The sequence below is a fragment of the Rhinolophus sinicus genome, chromosome 14 (assembly GCF_057876585.1).
Source record: "Rhinolophus sinicus isolate RSI-liver-muscle chromosome 14, RSI-T2T, whole genome shotgun sequence".
Taxonomy (NCBI): Eukaryota; Metazoa; Chordata; class Mammalia; order Chiroptera; family Rhinolophidae; genus Rhinolophus; species Rhinolophus sinicus.
This window is the reverse complement of record NC_142514.1, coordinates 118261305-118283465: the sequence shown is the minus strand read 5'-3', so window position 1 is coordinate 118283465 and position 22161 is coordinate 118261305. Positions and strand designations below refer to the sequence as shown.

Here is a 22161-nt window from a genome sequence, read left to right as displayed (position 1 = left end):
TATTAGCTCTGTATTTCAAAGAACATAACTTGATTTAATTTGAGATTCAAAGGCTTAGATTTTTTTTTTTTATTTCAGGCTCTGAAAAACAGTTTGAAACTTATGTCACAAGTCACATGTCTCAGAAAAAAAAATTGTTTGAATTTAGTAATATTCAATAATCCCCTGAAACCCCTTTATTTCTTTTGTGAATTGTTATGCCAAACAAAAAGTAGTTCAATGTTTCACAGAGAGCTCAGTCTCTTATCTCCTCCAGCGAAATATATGCTTTTTGAGGTTAGAAAGTTTTACTTACATTTCTACTGCTGCATAATACTCGAGAGCTTTATTATGTAGCAGAGGCTTAGTAAACATTTGTTACACAAATAGTCCCCCTGCAAAATCTAGTAAACCTTTATGTAGAAACAAATCACCTTAAGGTACATAAATAGAATTTTAGAGTCAAATGTTAAATTATAAAATAAGTATGTACTTGGACATGTCTAGCATGATTCTTTTCAGCATGGGCATAAACTAAATTTTGAGAGGAAATAGGTTATATATTTACATACACTCAAACACATAAATATACATATATAACTTTTCACGTACTTGAGAATCATTTAGAACAAATTTAATATTTGTAAACAGAACTCAATATTTTTCTGTTCTTTAATTTATTCAACGTTCATTGACTACCTGTTAGGTGACAAGCACTGTGCCAATTCATGGGGACCTGGTGGTGAAAACAGTAGCTTTTGCCCTCAAGGAGTATACACACTAAAGGGTAAGATGGTAGTAATATTCATTTAGGATAGCATAACCTAAAAAAAGCCTTATTTCAGTATGAATGGATAGTGAAAGATAAGCTTTATCAATGGTCAGTGACTTATGATAGCTCAAAAATTCCAACAAAATGATTAGACAGTGAAATAAATGCTGTGGCCCAAAATAACTTGGGATGCAGGACTATACGGTTGATCTTTATTATTCACAGATTCTGTACTTGTGAATTAGCCTACTCTACAATTTGTTGATAGCCAGAAAAGCTGTACTCCTGGAATTTTTGTAGGTCATTGATAGGCGAAAAAGTTGAGTCACCTAACTTGTAGAGAATCTACTGTATGAAGTGTGATGCAGAGAGGCAACCGTGACTTATTGAAGACTTATTGAGGATAGTCTTTTGCTCTTCCAAAAGAACAATAGGCCATAAAGTGTCTTAACCAAATTCAACTGAATACATTTAAAAATCTGACTGGGTTTACTCAGTGAATCATGAATCGGGCAGCATCCAATCCAGCCAATAGAAAGCAGCTCTGAAGAACTGTACAAGACATTTTTAGACCAAAGTGAGCAAGAACAAAGAAGTTACACTGGGCATTAGCTGATTTGTTAAAGCAGCGTTACTGTCCTTATATGGAGCATAGGGGATTTTGGAGCCGGGTTGGGTAACTTGTGCTCAGCAAGCAAGAGGTGATGGACCTCGGCCTTCCTTTTCTGGGAGAGCCAGCATAGAATCTAGGTTTTGGTTTGCAGAGTAGGGGTTTAGCATGAGTGGTTCCATCTTGGGCCTACCCTGGTTACTTTAACAAGCAAAAGGACCAGGGATTTGCGGCAGGAACTTGCTTTTGTAGCATTCTTCCACTCTTTTTAAATTGTCTATGCCTTTATTTCCTGTTGGTAAAACTAATTTTTTGTATAAGAACTTAAGTGCCAACCAGGCCTAAGGTACTATCAATGGCTTAAGTAATTTATATTTTCATTGGGTGACCAACATTAACCAATTACAGTTGTCAAAATTGTTTTTTGAGTGCTAGAAAAGCAAAATATAGTATGCTAAGAGAACATATTTAAAATAAACCAGGCCTAGTTGGGTGAATGGGAAGATGAGGGAAGTTCGGCCCCTCTGAGGAAGAGATATTTAAATCAGTCATGGAGAAGTGGTAGGTGAAGCAGGATTAGGGAATAACATTCCAGATTTAGGGAAGGGACGAATGAAGGCCTTGCGGTAGAAAAGCAATAGTCAAGGGCAAAATGGCATGTATGAAGGTTACAGGCAGATAGACAAGACCTGATAGGCCATGTTAGGGATATGGAGTTTTAACTCACAGGCAATGAGAAGCCATTGCCGGGCATTTATCAGAGAAATAGTGTTGTATTTGCATCTTGATAAGGTTATTCTGACTGTCTTGTCGATGATGTAAGAAGGCTACCCCAGATGAGCTTTTCTTAAAAAGTGTTTTACTTGGCCATTTCTTTGGGTTTGTGCAAAGGAGAAAATGGGGCATGGGTAGCCTGACTTTATAATGTAACCTGTAGACACCTGTGGCTTTCTTTTAATGCACTTGTATTGACCCACGGAACCACAGTGAGAGTGCCTCTCTTTTATGTATGAATAGAGTGGCCTTAGTAAAACTGGAATCTTATGTTTGGCTTGTAATTTCAAGTCTGAACCGTGACATACCCTTGATGACATTTTTGTCATAATTTTTTGGCGTAATAATGGAAACATGTTTTATTGTCTATTGGTAAACATTAGGCACCAACAAGGTAAGTAGTGGCCTGTGTGGTATTAATGCATAGTTTTCACTTCTGTTGGTAATTTCCCAGTTTGCTTAGTGGAGTTTATCCAAACATGTTGAATGAAGATGGTATTATATCAGTTATTTTCTTGGTGAGGAGTAGTTTATAGCTTTCTATCTGGGAGCTGCATTTCTTCTAGGCTAGTTCTCATACCTTCATTATGTACATGTGGGGGCAGGGAGTTGCTCAAGCTATTTGTTTTGTTTTGTTATTTGGGATGATCAGAAAGTACTACTTCTAACTCAAATGTTGGCCTAGTTTTTTAGAATGTCAAACTTAGTATCTTTTTGTTTCTTTTAATTAAAGTTTATTGGGGTGAAAATTATTAGTAAAGTTACATAGGTTTCTGGTGTACAATTCTGTAATACATCATCTATATATCACATTGTGTGTTCACCACCCAGGGTCAGTTCTCCTTCCATCACCATATATTTGATCCCTTTTATCCTCATGTACCACCTCCTCTCCCCCTAAGCTTAGTACCTTCAGAGTAGAAAGAGACCTTGAAGAACATGGCAGTTAACTCTTATTTTGGTTTAGACACAGGTGAATCACACCAGTATTAGGACCTTGTCCACCTGTCTCCTACGTTACCAACTTTGATTTTATTTGTTCACTCGTTCAATAAAGCCTTATCAAGTACCTGTGATTTGTCAGACAGTATTTTGGATGCTTGAAGACACATCAGTGTGCAAAATAGAAAACAAAACAAAACAAAACTCCACTATAGTGGGTTTGCATTTGTCAGAAAAGTTAGACAAAAAGTATATACATTCATTATATATTAAATTAGACTGTGATAAATGTTTAGAGTTACAAAAAGAAAGGAGATTATTTAAAAATCTTCAATATTTTTTATATGCAGATAACTAATTTTAAGATAGTGGTATCATTGCTTGCTACTTATAAACTGAACCTTGTTTTATCCTTCATTCCCTGTGTAATCAATCTAATTTACATGACCATGTAAACATTGACCATGTTTCGGATTTGAAACCATTTGGTACAAAAGTTATAAAGGTAGTAGATACTTCTTAGCCCTGCTGGCTGTAACAGCACGAGATTTTTCTGAAGCATTTGGAATGTTGAAGCTTTTCTCCAGTTCTGTATTCAACCACTGAATCCTTCTGCTTTAGACTGTTGGAATTCTTTCCTTGCTTGGGCATATTTACTCTATGAACTTGAACATTGGTTGTCTTGATATGTGCAATATTGAAGAAAACTAAGACATAATAAATATCGTCTTAGCTCGAGTACAAGGATTGAGAGCCAGAGAATAATCATAGAGGGCTATGTCATATAATCTGAAGTTTAACGTGCATGCATGCTCTCAAGAGACATGTGAGGCTTTTGATTGAAATTGCCCTTTATGAGGTTTATTCTGGCATCAGTGTATGTAATGAATTATAGCATGGAAGTCTTTGCCAGTTCAGAGTGAATCAAAGATTGCCTTCATCACCAAATCTTTTATGAACCAAGAGAGAACATTTCTAAATGTGAATGAAATAATAAAAGTACAGTTTCAATTTTGACATAAAATGTTTGGACCAGAGAGGCAATCATCCAGGAGACAGTGTCTGAAATAATTGAATTAGGAGGCACGACATACGGTGTTTCCCCGAAAATAAGACCTAGCCGGACAATCAGCTCTAATTCGTCTTTTGGAGCAAAAGTTAATATAAGACCCAGTCTTATATGATATGATATGATATAACATGACATGACATGACACACAATTTTATAGTAAAATAAGACCGGGTCTTATATTATAGTAAAATGAGACCGGGTCTTATAGTAATTTTTGTTCCAAAAGATGCATTAGAGCTGATTGTCCAGCTAGGTCTTTTTTTGGGGGAAACACAGTAGGCTCCCAGAGGTTAATGGAAAACTCATGTCAAAAGGCAAAGACAAGCATATGAGCAATGAGAGAGGCTGGGGGTAAGGTAGGGGGCACAGAACATAGAGGGAGAAGTTGGCAAGAGAAGAGTTGAATAATAGGTCTAAAAAAGAAAAAGAGAAACACATACCTTAGATAGTTATTTAGAAATATGTGCATGGGGAGCTTGGAAAGGCTAATTCCGAGTAATTGCTCTGTCAGAGATAAAATTCAGGATAATTGTTGAGTCATGATTCAGAGGGCTGTGGACAGAAGAACTTTCAGGTCATGCTTGATTCTTAGGACTTGGAGATAATGGTCTTATTTCCTCCCTAACCTCAGGGCCAAGGGTACTATTTCTGCCATGAAAAGTACTGAAGAGCTTCAAGTGAGGAAGTAGAGATGATCCTTACAAATTTTGTTAAAATAAATACTGTTTCCTTTTTAAACGTAGTTTGAATTCTTGATTCCTTACACAAAGCATGCATCTACCCTCTACCGCCCTCCCCCACCTCCCCCAAAAAAGTCAGTAGTTGCCACACTGCCTAGCATCAGAATCAACTGGAGGGAACATTAAAAATGTGATTCCTGAGCCCCACTCCAGACCTGAACTAGGCGGAATCCCCTGGCTTGAGACCACAGGAGCCTTTAATTTTATGGAGATTCTTGGTGTCTGATGTAGCTTGTAGGAAACCACTACTCTAAACAATATACTTGTGGTTTCTACCAAGGGAGGCACAATTGGGGAGGGTACTAAAACAGGGAAAATGTTTTTGATCACCAGGTCCCTGACACCCAGTGTTTTGCCAGTGGAGCTGCTAAAGTTGTAGAAGCCATGTGTTTGTAGGGAAACCTCATCATTTGTTGTCACATTGTCCTTCACAGCCTGAAAAAAGGCTTTGGTTTATGCAGAACAAATTGATAAATACCCTGCAAATGAGAAATGGTGTTCATGGGCCAGTGTAGATACTGCACACATTTCCCAGGGATGAAAAAAGTCAGCTTTTCAAATAAAAGTCACATACAAGGTATGATTTAATTCACGCTGATATAGAATTTGACGCTCTAGAATTGTCTACCAATAATGAATGTCTTCTGAATGCAGAGTACCTTATGTATGGATAATTTAGTACAGTCATACATAAGTAAAATCTTGTATCCATATTAGACTAATAAAATAGAATGGGGTAAAAAAAATCCTTATCATATAATCACTATAATACTAAGAAGAATGTGCTGAGTGCTTTAGATACAGTAAGAACAAAAATGCTGTGAGAACACCGAAGCTGGAGAAGGGACTTCTGGGTGGGGTCCTCAGAAGATGCTTAAATAGAGGTTATTCGTGCTGGATCCTAATGATTAGATAAGATACAGCTTAAGAAATGTAGGTAAAGGACAAACATGGAAATGGGAAACTACAGGAATGTCTAGTAGTTTCAAAGTGCTGAGTTAGAGATTAGAAATGGTAGAATCTCAGGCGAGGTACTTGGAAAGGTATGTACGGCCACATCATGGAGACCCCAAATTGCTTACAGTATGGAGTTTGGATTTTATTTACCTATTCAGGGTTTTCAAGGTGGATAGTGACATTATCAGAGGTGCCCTTTAGGAATTTTATTCTGACTGTTAGTACATGTGACGAATTAGAGTTACAGAATCTGGGAAACCAATTACTAGACTGCTGTAATAGAACAGCAGAGATGAAGTGATAGCTGTACATGGATACAGAAGAAGGGATACAGAAGAAGAGGAGAGAGACCAGCAGCATTTGATGAGTGGAAAGAAGGATTTAGGGTGATCCATTACTTGAGTTACTAGGAGTATGGTGTTATGAGCCTATTTATGTGTTTATATGTGGCCAGAGTACTTGGGAGTGGAGCAGAATTGTGAGTTAAGATTGGACTCATTTTAAGTTTCGAGATGCAGATAAAATCCCTCTTAGACTTACCCAGGAGATAACTGGATTTATTACATTTAGAATAGTGAGTTGGGGATGTGCGACTGTGCCTAGACTAGTGGGAACGTGTATATATTTCAGGTGAGCTCATTTGGGTGCAAAGTTTAGCTCTGTAGGTCATTAGTTCTGTGACCGTGCATCTTATTTAACCTCATTATTTAAAACCTGGGAGAATGGAGACAGAAGATTTGGGTCTTTAACTTGTGATCTCCTTGTGGGTAGTGTGAGGAGTAAGGAGCTGCACACAGCAGAGTGCTGGTGACGGTGTGGAAAAGTCTCCTTCCCCCACCCTGTGTCTCCTCTTCCTTCGTCATGAGATTAGGAGTACACTGAAGTTTGTAATCCTAGGGGAAGGAGACATCGCTTGTGAGGAGAGATGAGGGATGATGGAAATGACGGAGAGAGAGAGAAAAAAAATGTAGCTAGAGGTGAGAGAGGGTGAGATTAGAAGCTTCATGTCAAGTTGTTCGCTTTTGAGAGGAAGAGGGCCCCTTTTCTGAGACAGGAAAGTTGAAGTGAATGAATAAAGATAGTGTTGACCAGAGGGGCTTGAACTTCTCTCAGAGAAGCAGAAGGCTAGGCCATCTGGTATGAGTGAGGGGAAGTGTGGGGCTGGGTTCTTGAGAAAGGAGAAAATTCTTTTTAGATAGCCACTGTGGGAAATAAGATTAGGAGTAAACCAGAGTTGAATGAAAGGATTGCCAAAAAGCCAAAGCCAAGGGGTTAGATAGCTTGAACTCTTGGTGTCCTTGTGGGTGTGTGAATCACAGAGAAGAAGGTCATTGGAGGTTGTGGAAAAGAAGCTGGATATTGGATGAGGAAGCAGATGTTGAAGTGTCAGTGGGGTGGTGGCAGGACCCGGTGCGGAGGGGGAGTATGCAGGGGCTTCAGTCTTTGTGGAATGTGAAGGAGTGCTGGGAGGTCAGTTCCTGGTGGTAGTAAGAATGGGGAGGGGGCCTGCTTGGTGTAAGTGGCAGTTTGTCAGCAACAAATTACTGATTGTTCCCTTCAAGGCAGGATACTTGGCGCCTGATTGCCCTTTGAGCACAAACAGCTCTGGCACTGGTTGCCTTGAGAGATGATAAGCTTGTTCTTTCCTGTAATCTAGCAGGGTTGTAGGCCAGCACTACTCCCCTGTACTCCCCCGCCCCCAGCAATGATGGTTTGCTGGAAGACAATAGACTTGTGATATCAGACAGTTAAAATGAAATACCTGCTTCTCCACTTACTAGCTGTGAGATCATGGGGCAAGCTTCTCCAGCTCATTGATCCTCCTTTGCTCACCCGCAGAATGAAGATAACACCTACTTCAGTACCTTAGACCATTGTGTGGACAGTAAATGAGATGGTGTATGTAACATCTCTACCTCTTGGTAGAGGTGCTCCAGTGTGTAAGGGGTCTACACCTTGGGAACATGGTTTCTGAATTGGGGGTTGTTTTGGCTTTGGGAAACAGGTCAAACACCACTAAAATAATACAAAAAACAAACAAACAAGCAAACAAACAAAAAACAAAAAGGCAACATCAGAAGAGCACACTTCTTTCTTTTTTAACGTGTTTGTTAATAGAAAGAAAACAAAATATATAGCAGACTAAGTTATGCACAACAACACTTACTGCCTTAACATAAAATCTCATAGTAAAAGATCTGTGCTAGAATTTAGGTTAAATTCATTTGAAGTAATGCAGTAGTGTGATGAAATCTGGGGAGAGACCAACTGGAATCAAGTTTTGGAATTGTGTGAAATTGAAAAGTCGTCTTTCTATATTTTTATATATTTATCAAGATTTGGACTTACGTTAAAAGATGCATACAAAGGGTGCCAAAAATGTATACATATTTTAAGAAAGGAAAAAAATAACTGTATTAATTGTAATACTCAATATATACCGGTAACAAAAGATGAATACAAGTCACGTTTGACTTCTGTAATTACAAGAGGTACTCAAACTGGTTACCATTTCCATCACTTCTGATTATGGCCAACTACTGCTTGAGCATAGATAACATCTCTTAAAATGTGTATACATTTTTTTGGCAACCCTGGTATGTAACATATCAGCCGTGTATGTGTGTGTGTGTAAAATGAGTATGCCAGAGTTGTTAAAATACCTTGCAGTTTGGCAGTTTCAAAGCAGGTATTACTAAGAGCTTCTTAGTTTAGAGAGAGGATATCAAGGAAACATCATTAGATACCTAGTCTAGAATTTTTGTGTATCCATTGTGACTTTCATCTTGGAGTCATAATTCTCAGTTTTAATAGGTAATCTTAATCAATCAGCAGCAGTAGGAAATTTCTTTTACAGGTGAAGTCCCTGGTACAGAAGGTGTCTTCTTTTGAGTCCAGTTCTTATGCCAGGAAGGATAAGAGAAACCAGACTGAGTATCCAGTCAGACCAGAAAAGAGTGAAAGATTGACAATTTGGCCACAAGTTCTGAATCTCAGCCCAAATGTGCAGTGTTGAGCAGTGCTGGGACCCACAATGATAGACCAGATTAAAGTAGAGCACAGGTTAGGGTCTGGGGTCCTGTGGACTGTCAGAACCCAGGTATGGAGGGAGGCACTAGGACCAGGAATTGGGTATTTAAAAGGACAGTGGGTGACTGATCATAAGCCCTGCAAAGAATCTGGGCGATATGGTTAAAGGATACATAGGAACAAGAGAAAGCAGAAAGAAATGGCTTGGTATTAAGCCAGTGGATTCCAAAGTGGGGATTCTGTCCATGTGTCCTGCTCAGAGTCTGGATTGGCATCTGAGTACTGGACAGACCAGCTGTGGCACAGTTGATGGTGTTAGACAAGTGAAGAAGAAAAGTTGAGGCCGTTCCTAACTCTGTGCAGAGTACCTGGTCAACTTGATAAAAGTTTAACTTTATGACTGTTTTCATTTGTAGGCTGTGCACTTATTTCTATAATGCTTAGTAAACTATGCTGTAATATTAAATAACCTTTTATTACTAAAATAATATCTAATATGCTCTACCAACTTGGCACATCTGATAATTGCTGAAACCTAATTTTCCTGAATGCAGTGTAACACAAAGATGTATTGGTAGGATATAAAACAATTTAAATGCAAGTTTTTAGGGACTTGTTTTCAATATTAATCTCTTCAATTTGTGTTTGGTGAATAAAAATAAATTTGACCACCAGGAGGACATTATGGAGAATCTGGTTTAGTTACCTTAAAGGTAACCAAATTTCCATGTGTTTTTCATGAGACCCTCGATTCTAAGGGGCTACGAAGTGTTAGAAAGATGAGTGCCTCTGAGTACTAGGGTGTACTGGAGTGATCAGCCAGCATTTGACGGTGCCCTGTGGCTTTTCTTTTTCCCCCTGTTGGTTTAGGAAGCAATTTATTGGCTTTGCAACTAGGCATCCGTGGAACTTGAAGCCACAAATGGAGTGGAAAAATCTTACTTGATGTTGTGGTTCCCAGAAAATAATAACTAGAGCCTGTGGTTGCCAGTAATGCTAGTGTTGCAGACCTAGGGGACAGACCATCAGTGGGAGGTGTTAATTTTTACCAAAGACACAGTACCTGGTGGGAAGAATTGGTGTCAGGTTTTATATCACTCTGTCGGTGTTGCAGGTACACTCTTTATTATTCAGGCATGCCACAAGCTGATCGTGTGCTCCTTGCTTTGTTCATGGGTTAAACTGTTCCTGAACCAAAACTTTCCCTTGGATACTTCAATCAGTATGCTGACTTTGATCTTTTAAATGTTCAGAGAATTGAAACTCCCTCAGTAGGAGTTCCAAGCATAACTGCTGATGGTGACACCTGTTAGGTCTTTGCATGCCTTGTGGTGTAATGCTGGGCATCACCTCGCTATGGATTCTGCACTTACTTTTCTTGATATGACCACATCTAGAAGGAGATGACAAATTCTCCTGCTGTGGTTCCTATCCTCATTTAAGTGTGGATGTCTTGTTGCTTTTTTCCTACTCTTCATGAAAAGTCAGTGCCAGGATACTAAGAAAGCTTGACAGCCTCTATCTCACACCCAAATAGAAAAGTAAAGTGACTGTTGGGCCATCATCTGGAGTTATAAAATATGATTGCATTGGCTTAATCTGACTTTTACAGGTTTTCATGTTTTCCTTGAGATTTAACTAAGTCTAAATCCTACTGTTAACCCAGTTCTCCCCTATTCATCAGTATATCTAAACGTCATAAATGATTTGTTCACTCCAATAAAGTGAAAAAACTCTGTTGACATAGTTGTATATGTCATGAATTTGTGATCTGTACTTTGTTTGAGTATGTGTTTATGCTATTTAGGTTTGAGAAAAGACTCCTGGGAGAACTATTTAACATATTGTCTGATTATTATTTAAATATTTAACATATTGTCTGATTAAGTTCGCAAACTTGTTGCAATGATACTGCTAAACTTTTTTGATGTCAGAGGGATTATTCATTATGAATTTGTACCAACTGGACAAACAATTAACCAGGTTTATTATTTGGAAGTGTTGAAAAGGCTGTGTGAAAAACTTAGATGACCTGAACTTTTCGCCAACAATTCATGTCTCTTGCATCACGACAATGCACCAACTCACATGGCACTGTCTGTGAGGCAGTTTTTAGCCAGTAAACAAATAACTGTATTGGAACACCCTCCCTACTCACCTGATCTGGCCCCCAATGACTTCTTCCTTTACCTGAAGATAAGGGAAATAATGAAAGGAAGACATTTTGATGACATTCAGGACATCAAGGGTGTACTGTAATATGACGAGAGCGCTGATGGCCATTCCAGAAAAAGAGTTCCAAAATTGCTTTGAAAGGTGGACTTAGGCACTGGTGTCTGTGCATAGCTTCCCAAGGGGAGTACTTTGAAGGTGACCATAGTGATATTCAGCAATGAGGTCTGTAGCACTTTTTCTAGGATGAGTTTACCAATTTAATTGTCAGACTTCGTAAACGTTGGTTTGGATGCAAGAGAGACTTGCTTCAATTTTCCTCCTAGTTGTACAATCTGGAAAGCCCAAGCTGATCAGTTGTTGAAACATTTAAGAGTATAATGCTTAGTACTTAAGTAGTAGAGTCATGTCAGCAATGAACAGGGAGTAATTTTCTTTCTTCTCTCTCATTCTTACTTCCTGACAATAAACTAGGTTTTCCATAGTCAAAAATATTAGGGTGAATTTAAGCCTGCTAAAAAGAATTAAGTTAGGAAATATGTTTTTTAGACAGTTCAGAAATGTTTCGAAATTGATGATATTGGTAAAGAAAGAAGCCATTATCATACTTCTCACCCTCTAGGCATAATCCAGCAGTGTTTGTGAATGCTTATACTCTCAGGGCCTGTCATAAATACACCTGAATAATTGATTTCTCTTGTTGCAAAAGTGTTTTTCCAATGTCACTTAGTGGAGATAAAAAAGGAAGCCTATAGCAGTATTCATGACCTCAATAATTTGTTGGAAAGTTAAAATTTATATGTGAAAGTATTTTGGTTGCTCTCCTGTAATCTCATGGTCCAGATGGTCAGGAAGGGGAAAGATTATTACTGGTGAATATAGCCAGGAAAGTTTCGTGCAGGTGGCAGGAATGTGGATAGCCTACATAATTTTCCAAAGTATCTGGCTATTCCTTTCATGGTATTTTATGTAGCCTAGAATACGTGTTGGTATGTTTCTCCTTATAGAGCAAATAGACCGTGGGAATGTATTGTTAAACACATTAATTCATTTAACGATCATCTATTGAATGCCCTCTTGTTTTTGGAATATTGTTCTCACTAAATCATCCACCTGTCATATCACGTAGGTATGAGCAAGAGCTGAAATTGCAGGACTGGCTGTTGCATTCGAAGTTAGTCTCGATCCCCCAAATCAGATAATGACATGGTTATTTATGTAAATATTAATATTTACGAGCTAAATTCCTAGCTAAATAAATAGGAGCATCACAAGTAGTTGCTTATAAAATAAAGTATTTAGGTATTAGAAATTTGCATGTAATAAATATTTTCAGATTTTGCCTAAATGAAGTCTTAGAAGATATATTTTAAGTAGTCATAAAATCAATAGCTGTTTTGTGTAAGGCACTGTGATGGGTGCTGGGGGAGTCATTTTGTACGTATATGTTTTCTGCCCAAGGTCTGCTCAAGAATAGACTCCCTCCAGATTTCATGGTCTCTTTATGGCATTTGTGAGTCCTGTGCACCAAAGATGCTAATGCAGGCTTCTTGTCTCTAGAGAGCTGCTGGGGTATGCTAGGCAGCTTGGATCTGTCTGATTTGTGTCAGAGGTTCCTGCTAATTTGAGGGTGGGGCAGGCCAGGAAGAGACTGCTATTTTTCAGCCCTTAATCCTAAAACACAATTTACAAGATAATATTTTGAATTGTTTGATATCTACTTTATAGGACTCTTAATTGTTATTTTCTGTGTGTTACTTTGTGCTTAGTAAACTATTAATGCAATACTTTGACATTATTATAAATATAAAGATTAGGGGAGAATATTAGATATGGGTTTCAAAAGTTAGTAGGCCACTGTCACTAATTCATGAAATAAATATTTAGTGTTCTTGGCTGTTCGTTTTTTTACAGAACAAATGACAAACATGAATATCTTCATTTGGACCAAGAAACATGTGCTTTTTAGGGAACTGAGACTATAATAAAGAGAACAAGCTTAGGTTTTTGAAGTCATTTCCCTGAAAAATCAACAAAAGAGAAAGAGGGAACAAAACTTGTTAAATGGGGGCAAACTCAGAAAACTGCTGGAAGGAGACATGTGTTTAACCAGACAAGGGATTGCTTTTACGTGTTAAAATTTTTCTCCTCCGACATTCTCATTATAATCAAGTATTACTGCACTGAGTCTATAAATAGTATTTATTTTGGAAACAGACCAGAAAACCAAGTAAAACAGAAAGCAATATCATTAATTTTTGGACAAAGAGGTACAACAGCACATTGAGAACCTGAGTTTTCTTACTTGTAATCAAAATCGGATTTAAGGCAATGCCACAAGTTACTCTTACTGTAGTAGCTACTTTGGGGAAGCCTGTGGACTCATGCAGTCGTCATTGTAAAATACTGCCTGGGACTTTTAGGGCCTCACTACGTGTGCCAATAGTCGTTTCTGGTTGACCATGTGGGAGGTTCTAGTGTACCTCTGCCAGCCTCTAATGAAGTTACATTTTCTTTATTCCAAAAATACCAGATGACAGACTTCTATGTGCTAGATATTCACTTAACCCTTTGGGAAAATTTATTATATGTGATCAGTGCCCTCCTAGAATTTAGGCTAGTAAGAAAATCAGCATTAATATCATGTTTTATTTTTCATTATTTATTTAAAAAGCTATGGATTTTTATTAAGCTTAACAAAAACTAACAGTCCCTGTCTTACCAGTCCCCACCGCTTAATTTCCTAGAAAGACCACTTTGAACTTTTAGCCATTTCTTCTGTTTTCTTTAACGATTATGAATACCTTGCTACTTTTCGGTTTTTGTTTTCAGTTTCATTTTTTTAAAATTAAAGTTTATTGGGGTGACAATTGTTAGTAAAATTACATAAGTTTCAGGTGTACAATTCTGTAATGCATCATCTATATATCACATTGTGAATTCAACACCCAGAGTCAGTTCTCCTTCCATCACCATATAGTTGATCCCTTTTACCCTCTTTTCAGTTTTAGATGTCATCTTTTTAATTCATACAGTTGTCACACTATAGCTTGAGTTCATACTATCTCACGTGCTCCTTTCCCCTATTCTCTCAGTTGTTAAAACTTAATTTTGCCAAAATCTATTTTTAATGTTTGTATTACAGTGACTTTGTACATATTACTCACAACTCAGCTATTTCATTTATTTTGATAGTGTTACTTGTGTATAACTTTGGTTTCCCAGGAGTTAATAATTGCCTTTGAATTTCCTTATAAAAAAGGAGTATAAACATTTCATTACATTGACACATCAGGATATTGATCAGTTCTGTTTTCCTTTTTCGGCGGACATTTCCTGGAGCCCCTTACCTATTGCTCCAGTTTAGGTAAGATCCTCTCTGGACCAGTTGCACAACTGTTGTACTGGAATACATGTATCTATCTGGGTTGTCCTAAGAATTCCATTTGCTGCTTTTCTATATTGGACCTCCTGTTTCTAGAGTCTGTATCTTCTTCTCTTGGTTTAGTCCCATGTTTTGTCAGAGTGTGTCATCTAGTAGCTTCCGATAAAAGGAAGCATAGGACTGTGAGGGTTTTTTGTTGTTTTTCTTTTATTAAAATGTTTGGGAGAATTGAGTTAGAAATCTGGAGTTAAAGTGCTTCTTACACAGACTTTTGACTGCTCTTTCTATTTATATTTCCTCTTATTTTCTCACCTTTAGGATTACCTGCTGCCTCCAATTCCTGTAACCCAAACTGATTTATCTCTTGGCTTCTTTCTCTGTAGACATAGTCACATTGCCTCCGACCATCCAACGTTTTGTTGACACTTTTTTTTTTTGACACCCAGAGAGAACTTCAGTGGTAGTAGATGGCTGCCAGAAAGATGATGGAATGCATTCTTTACTGAAAATACAGAACCTTAATATGCTATTATACACTCCAGTTAAAATCTATATGTTTGTAAAAGTTTTTCTGTTCAACTTCTTGTTGTCAAAACTGGATTGCTGCATGAATACTACTGACTCACATTTTCAACAAGTGTGTGCTCATGGTAAATGTAGTTTAATATTTTAACTTAAATAATAGCTCGCTTCTATTGAACACTTGGTATTTGCCTGGCATCAGGATAAATACTTACCTACATAATCTTAAAATCTGCAAATCACCTAGTAAGGTAAATAATACTGCCTCTATTTTAATGATGAGAAAGACTGATGTTCCAATGTGTGAGGTAATTTAGACAAGTTTACACAACTAGTGCTATTCTCACTCTGGCTTGTCTGGTCCCCAAACTTGTCTTTTCTTTTCACTGTCCCACAGTATCTCTTTTGAGTAACGGGACTTAGAAAACTGCTTCTGATCTCTCCCTTTTGATGGCTGCTAACCCTTACAAGAAAAAATGAGAATACTTGGTTGTGTTTCTGGTGACTTATTTTGAGATTCTGGGTGGAGGCTGGAAGTCTTGAGACAGAACTATTAGGAGATTATATGTGTGTGTGTGTGTGTGTGTGTGTGTGTGTGTGTGTGTGTGTATGCAAGTGAATATATGTATGTATATAGTTATCATATATATAATGTTTATGTTTTTATACTTGATCTTAGCCAAAAGGCTAGAAGCGATTTTATATATCTGATACATATTATCTGATATATATTTATTTATTCACTTCCTATACATGTTTCTTCCAACACCTGGAAGACTATCTGATAACTTTTCTGTTTTCAGACTTCCCCAAATGTTACCCTTCCTTTTAGCATAAGACTCTGTAAATAATAGTTTTATTTTCTAGAACATGTGATATTATTTCAGTTATTGTTGCTGATATGATCAGACCATAATTGGTCCCCTGCTGACACACTAGAATAGATCCCTAATGCCTCAAGTATTTTGAGCACTGGTAGTAAAGATTCTGACAATGAAGTGTGTTTTTTGAGCATAGCTTCTTCATTAAAAAACATACCATGGAGAAAAGACAGCCTCTTCAATAAATGGTGCTGGGAGAATTGGATAACCATGTGCAAAAGAATGAAACTGGACTGCTATTTGTCACCATGTACCAAAATTAATTCAAAACGGATCAAAGACTTAAGCATAAGACCTGACAGAATAAACTGCATAGAAGAAAACATAGGTACTAAACTTATGGACGTTGGGTTCAAAGAGCATTTTATGAATTTGACCCCAAAGGCAATGGAAGTAAAAGCTAAAATAAACGAATGGGACTATATGAAACTTAAAAGCTTCTGCACAGCAAAAGAAACCATCGACAAAATAAAGAGGCCACCAACTGAATGGGAGAAGATTTTCGCAAATAGTGCCTCTGATAAGGGGCTAATATCCAGAATATACAAGGAACTCATGCAACTCAACAACAAAAAAACAAACAACCCAATTGAAAAATGGGCAGAGGACCTGAAGAGACATTTCTCCAAAGAGGACATGCAAATGGCAAATAGACATATGAAAAAATGCTCCACATCACTAATCATCAGAGAAATGCAAATCAAAACCACAATGAGATATCACCTCACCCCAGTCAGAATGGCTATCATCAACAAGACAAATAGTAACAAGTGTTGGAGAGGCTGTGGAGAAAAAGGAACCCTCATACACTGTTGATGGGAATGCAGACTGGTGCAGCCGTTATGGAAGGCAGTGTGGAGGTTCCTCAAAAAATTATGAATAGAATTGCTATATGACCCAGCAATCCCTCTCCTGGGTATCTACCCAAAAAATCTGAAAACATCTGTAGATAAGGACACGTGTGCTCCAATGTTCATTGCAGCTTTGTTTACGGTGGCCAAGACATGGAAACAACCAAAATGTCCTTCGATAGATGAATGGATAAAGAAGTTGTTGTATATATACACAATGGACTACTATTCGGCGGTAAGAAAAGATGATATAGGAACATTTGTGACAACATGGATGGATCTTGAGAATGTAATGCTGAGCGAAATAAGTCAGACAGAAAAAACAGAGAACCATGTGATTTCACTGATATGTGGTATATAAACCAAAAATAACAAAAGAACAAGACAAAGAAATGAGAAACAGAAACTCATAGACACAGACAATAGTTTAGTGGTTACCAGAGGGTAAGGGGGGTGAGGGGTGGGAGATGAGGGTAAGGGGGATCAAATATACGGTGATGGAAGGAGAACTGACTCTGGGTGGTGAACACACAATGGGATTTATAGATGATGTAATACAGAATTGTACACCTGAAATCTATGTAATTTTACTAACAATTGTCACCCCAATAAATTTAAAAAGTAAATTAAAAAAACAAAAAACAAAACAAAACAAAAACCAACCAACCAAACAAAAACTGCGTTGTATTGCACCACTGATAAGAGTTATTTATGAAGAAATTAAAACTTCTAAAAAAAAAGTTATCTTTACTCTAAGTCCTGTAATGTGTTTATCAGATTAATCTGAGTCTCCTAGGTAATCCTTTGATTTCTGTTTTGGTAACTGTGAATAAAACCCAATGTGAAGTAATCATAGGGGTAGCATTTCAAACCAGCTTAATTTAGTGTAAGCCTAGCAGTTCTTAAAAGAGGGAGAGAAAATCCTAGATTGGAATTTTAAATTCTTGAAAAGAAAACGTTTTTTTTCTCTTCCTTAATAAGTTCTGTTGATGTGACTTGATTTGTTTTCTTCACTTACTTGTAAGCCTGTATTGTAGGTTTTATGCTGGATTTACTAGACTTCTGGTCTCACAGAATGTTTTCAGTGTTACTGTGAGTGAAGCAAGGGGAGGAGGGAGCCTAAAGAGTAAGGGCATAGAAGGGAGGTTTCAATGCTTAAACAAAAACAAATTTTGCATTCATCTTGTTTGTTTTGTTACTGTGTTTCCCTGAAAATAAGATCTAGCCAGACAATTAGCTTTAATGGGTCTTTTGGAGCAAAAATTAATATAAGACCCAGTATTATATTATGTCATATTATATTATATTAGACCGGGTCTTCTAGTAAAATAAGACTGGGTATTACATTATATTATGTTATATTAGACTTGATCTTATATTATAGTAAAATAAGACCAGGTCTTCTGTTAATCTTTGCTCCAAAAGACGCATTAGAGCTGATTGTCTGGCTAGGTCTTATTTTCAGGGAAACAGGGTAGTATTGTAACAAAACATCTCAACTTTAGTTAATAATTCATATTAAGTATAAGGTACACAAATTGATGTGAATGAATTACTTTTTTACAATCACCATTTGGGACTAAGCATTTTTAAAGAATATGCTACTGTTAAGTCCCTATTTATTTTTGGTTTGTTCTTTCAGTGTTCCTGAATATTTGGTATTTTCCCCAACCCATGGCAATATAGGTTCACAGTTTTCTAATGTGGTGCTTCTCAACTGTAATATGCAAACTTGGGGATCTTGTTAACATACAGGTTCTGGGATGGGGCCTGAGAGTCTGTATTTCTAACAAGTTCGCAGAATGCTGTTGCTGGTGGTCATCCCACCACACTAACAATGAGCTGAAGTATCTCGGATATGGGAGGAATACAAAATCTGTTTCTTCAGTATCTATAACTGTTGAACTTCTACAAAGAAGTCAGTGGGAGAGACCTTGCATCATTGGCTGTTACTCAGTACATCTAAATAGGACTGGATTTAGTGCTTCTTACACATTTTTTTTTTTTTTTTTTTTTGCTTCTTACAGATTTAATATATTTTTAATTATTTGTAGTATTTGGTTTATATTTTTCACTGTTTGTAGTATTCGGTTTAGAAGTGATTCCAATACTGTACTTTTATTTGTTAATGTGTATTTATAGATATATATTATATATGTAAACTATTCCTCTAGTGTCTTTGAAAAAAAGAATTGCACACTTGACCCATGCTTAACTTCAAATTACAGCACACAGACATCTCTTATCTATAGCTGTTAGTCATTGAGATCCTAATGTATTTACTGTTTTATGCTTATATAAACATAAAACCACAGGATATATACAAATTTATAACTAGCTGCATTGTAATGTTTATTCCTGTGCAAGTGGATACTAGCATTAAAAAGAGATTAATGCTTCTTTTTAAAATTTATCTTCTAAATAGCTCAATCACTAAAAGAATTTGCAAGACTACTCATCACAGTAGAAGAAGAAAGGAGAAGACTGGTAAGTCCATTACTCATTTTTTAAGAATAATGCTTTGTTTGGATAAAATAAAAGAAAAAATAGACTTTCTGAACTATACTTAGCCATATGAGAGCTTATAATTTGATACATGTACTAAATGTTATAGAAAAAAAATCTGATTATCAAATATTACTAATAAGAAAAGCCATTTCTGTTTATTTCATTTGTTCAGCAGATGTAAGTTACATTCATTTTGCTTTCCAGTTAGTGTTTCTGAGAATTAAAAATATTGAACAAATTTCCGTTAAGAAACCCATTCTAATTGAGTCACTTCTAAATAACCTTAATGTTCTAATAAAGATACACTACAAGTATTAAAGATACTTCATGGAACGAGCAACTAATTTTGCCAAGGTATTAGGAGGACACTTTTTTGAAGGGCACATTTGAGTAGGGTCTTGAAGGCTGGGAGAGTTTTGCGGGGCTGCGAAGACTGGCAAAAACATTCTAGGTTGATGGATTACTTTATGTAACAGTATCAATGCTCAATTAGTAATGAATTTATCCATTCACAAATATAATTTTGTACCCATTGTTGAAATTTCTGTGAAGGCCCCTGTCTATGACCCAGTGTTCTCATTTGTACATGGGAAACATAGTAGGGTGTACCCCACAGAATTGTTGTAAAGCATTTGTAGCAGCACCTGGCACATGATAAATGTTGGTGGTGATAAAGATATTGATTGTCAGTTGAGGGTTATAGGCTTGTTTAAAATGTCATCTTTGCTATCACTTACTTCACCCATCCTGTTGGGGAATTATATATACACGTAAATAAATGTGAGTGTGGAGTAAATGTGCTAGAAAACGCAGCACAGTTTGGTGTCATTTTGCTAAAGAGATGAGGGAGAGCAATTTGAGGAGAGGACCTTTAAGGTGGCCTGACTCGGGGGAAGCATTGCCTGAGCCAGGCCAGAATCACACAACTAGGAGGCGGCAGTCGTATAAATGAGTCTGAGCAGAGGTACAAGGTAGGAGAAAGTACTATATACTATGTCTGACAATTAAGTTCACAAACTTGTTGCAATGATATTGCTAACCTTTTTTGATATCAGAGGGATTATGCATTATGAATTTGTACAACAGGACAAACAGTTCACCAAGTTTACTATTTGGAAGTGCTGAAAAGGCTGCATGAAAAAGTTAGACGACCTGAAATTTTTGCCAACAATTCATGGCTCTTGAATCACAACAATGCACTAGCTCACGTGGCACTGTCTGTGAGGGAGTTTTTAGCCAGTAAACAAATAATTGTGTTGGAACACCCTCCCTACTCACCTGATCTGGCTCCCAATGACTTCTTTCTTTACCAGAAGATAAAGGAAATATTGAAAGGGAGGCATTTTGATGACATTCAGGACATCAAGGGTAATACGACGACAGCTCTGATGGCCATTCTAGAAAAGAGTTCTAAAATTGCTTTGGAGGGTGGATTAGGGGCTGGTGTCAGTGCACAGCTTCCCAAGGGGAGTGCTTCGAAGGTGACAATAGTGATATTCAGCAATGAGGTTTGTAGCACTTTTTCTAGGATGAGTTTGCGAACTTAATTGTCCGACGTTGTATATTTGTAGAATAAGGCAATGGTTCTTAGATGGTATTAGTAGAAGATTGATTGCTGGTTTGGGCCATATGCAGGGTTTAAGAGCTGGACTAAGAAGTTGTGTTTGTTATAGGCAGTGGGGAAAATTGCTAGAAGTTTTTGAATAGAAAATGAGAGGATCAATATGGGATTTAGGAAAGATTAATTTGGTGGCTATGCTAAGAAAGAGATATGGTGGGGAAGAAAAACTGGGGAGAGAGGTGACCATATTTTCTTAGGAAACAGCAGCCTACTATGCGGTCTAGTCCCAGTATCAGAGAGAAAGCCATACAATGGGATCTGTACTAGATATATAAAAGCTATTATGGGAAATGGACCCATTCTGGGGAGGTCAGAGAAAACTTTTCTGTGGAGGTGACCTTGGCATCTGTAGGCTAAATAGGACACTTTTAAGTGTATTACACATCATCCTCACTTCAGCTCTCTGAGGTTACACAATCAAAGTCGTATTCCAAGTTCCATGGGGGAGATGTGGGTAGTATGTGCCCTTATGGCCCAGGAGAGGACCTGATGACAAATATGATGGAAGGGTAGTTACAGGTATGTGAAAATAAAGAGTTGGAAACGGCATGGAAGCCAGGGGAATGTATATGGTTCCAGGTTGAGTGAGGTTGTGATTCAAATCTTGTGGAAATAATTCAGAAGAGTGATAAGCCAACTAGCCTGGGTTATAATTTTAGAAAATGTACTAGTTTGAAGAATATGGGAAAGTGTGTTGGAGGAGAAAAAATAGCTAAGGCAATGTTTTTATAGCAGCGAGGAGTCCTGTAGGCACCAGGGGAAATGCTCTTTCTTTGCGTTGGGAGAAAAGGAAGAGAGGATTGGTTACAACATAGAACTTTGCACAGTAAATGGGTTGGTTGGACAGAGTGGATAATAGACTGTTAGGAAGACATGGTCATCTGCTGTGAAAGGAGTTTGTAGAAATAGTTTAGAACAGCCAGGAGCAGGTTATACAAGAGAAAAGGGACTGCTTGTTAGTGATAAAGAACCATTCAAGTTAGGCATTATAAAAATGTTAAGAAAAGATGAATTCCCATGCTTTCATAGATTTTTCTAGTAATACCCAGAGCTTTTCACTATGAGCAGTAAGAATAGGTGGGAGGACAGATTTAAGTTGGTGGTTGGTACAGAAGACCTGGTGCTGGATTAAAGGGACATGAATTTGTGTAATATGAAAAGGGTTCCTGATTGAGTATAGTGATAACTGAGACAGGAGGGTAACTGACATCCTTAGAAAGCAGAGAGGGCAAGCATGATTACTTACTTATGTTGAAGGATCACTAGGGACAAAGATGTTAAGAGAGGACACAGAAGTTGTTCAGGAGTGGGAGTTGAAAAATACTGAACTTGTCAACGGAGCTGC

The 22161-nt window shown here is 37.4% G+C and overlaps 1 protein-coding gene across 1 annotated transcript in view; it reads left to right on the top strand.

Annotated features, from left to right (window-relative positions):
* ARHGAP42 (Rho GTPase activating protein 42) overlaps nucleotides 1-22161 on the top strand; it is a 253545-nt gene that overhangs the window by 77992 nt on the left and 153392 nt on the right. Inside the window, exon 3 of the mRNA XM_019741698.3 lies at nucleotides 19113-19174. Within this exon, the coding sequence (XP_019597257.1) occupies nucleotides 19113-19174 (62 nt within the window). The remainder of the gene's footprint in view (nucleotides 1-19112; nucleotides 19175-22161) is intronic.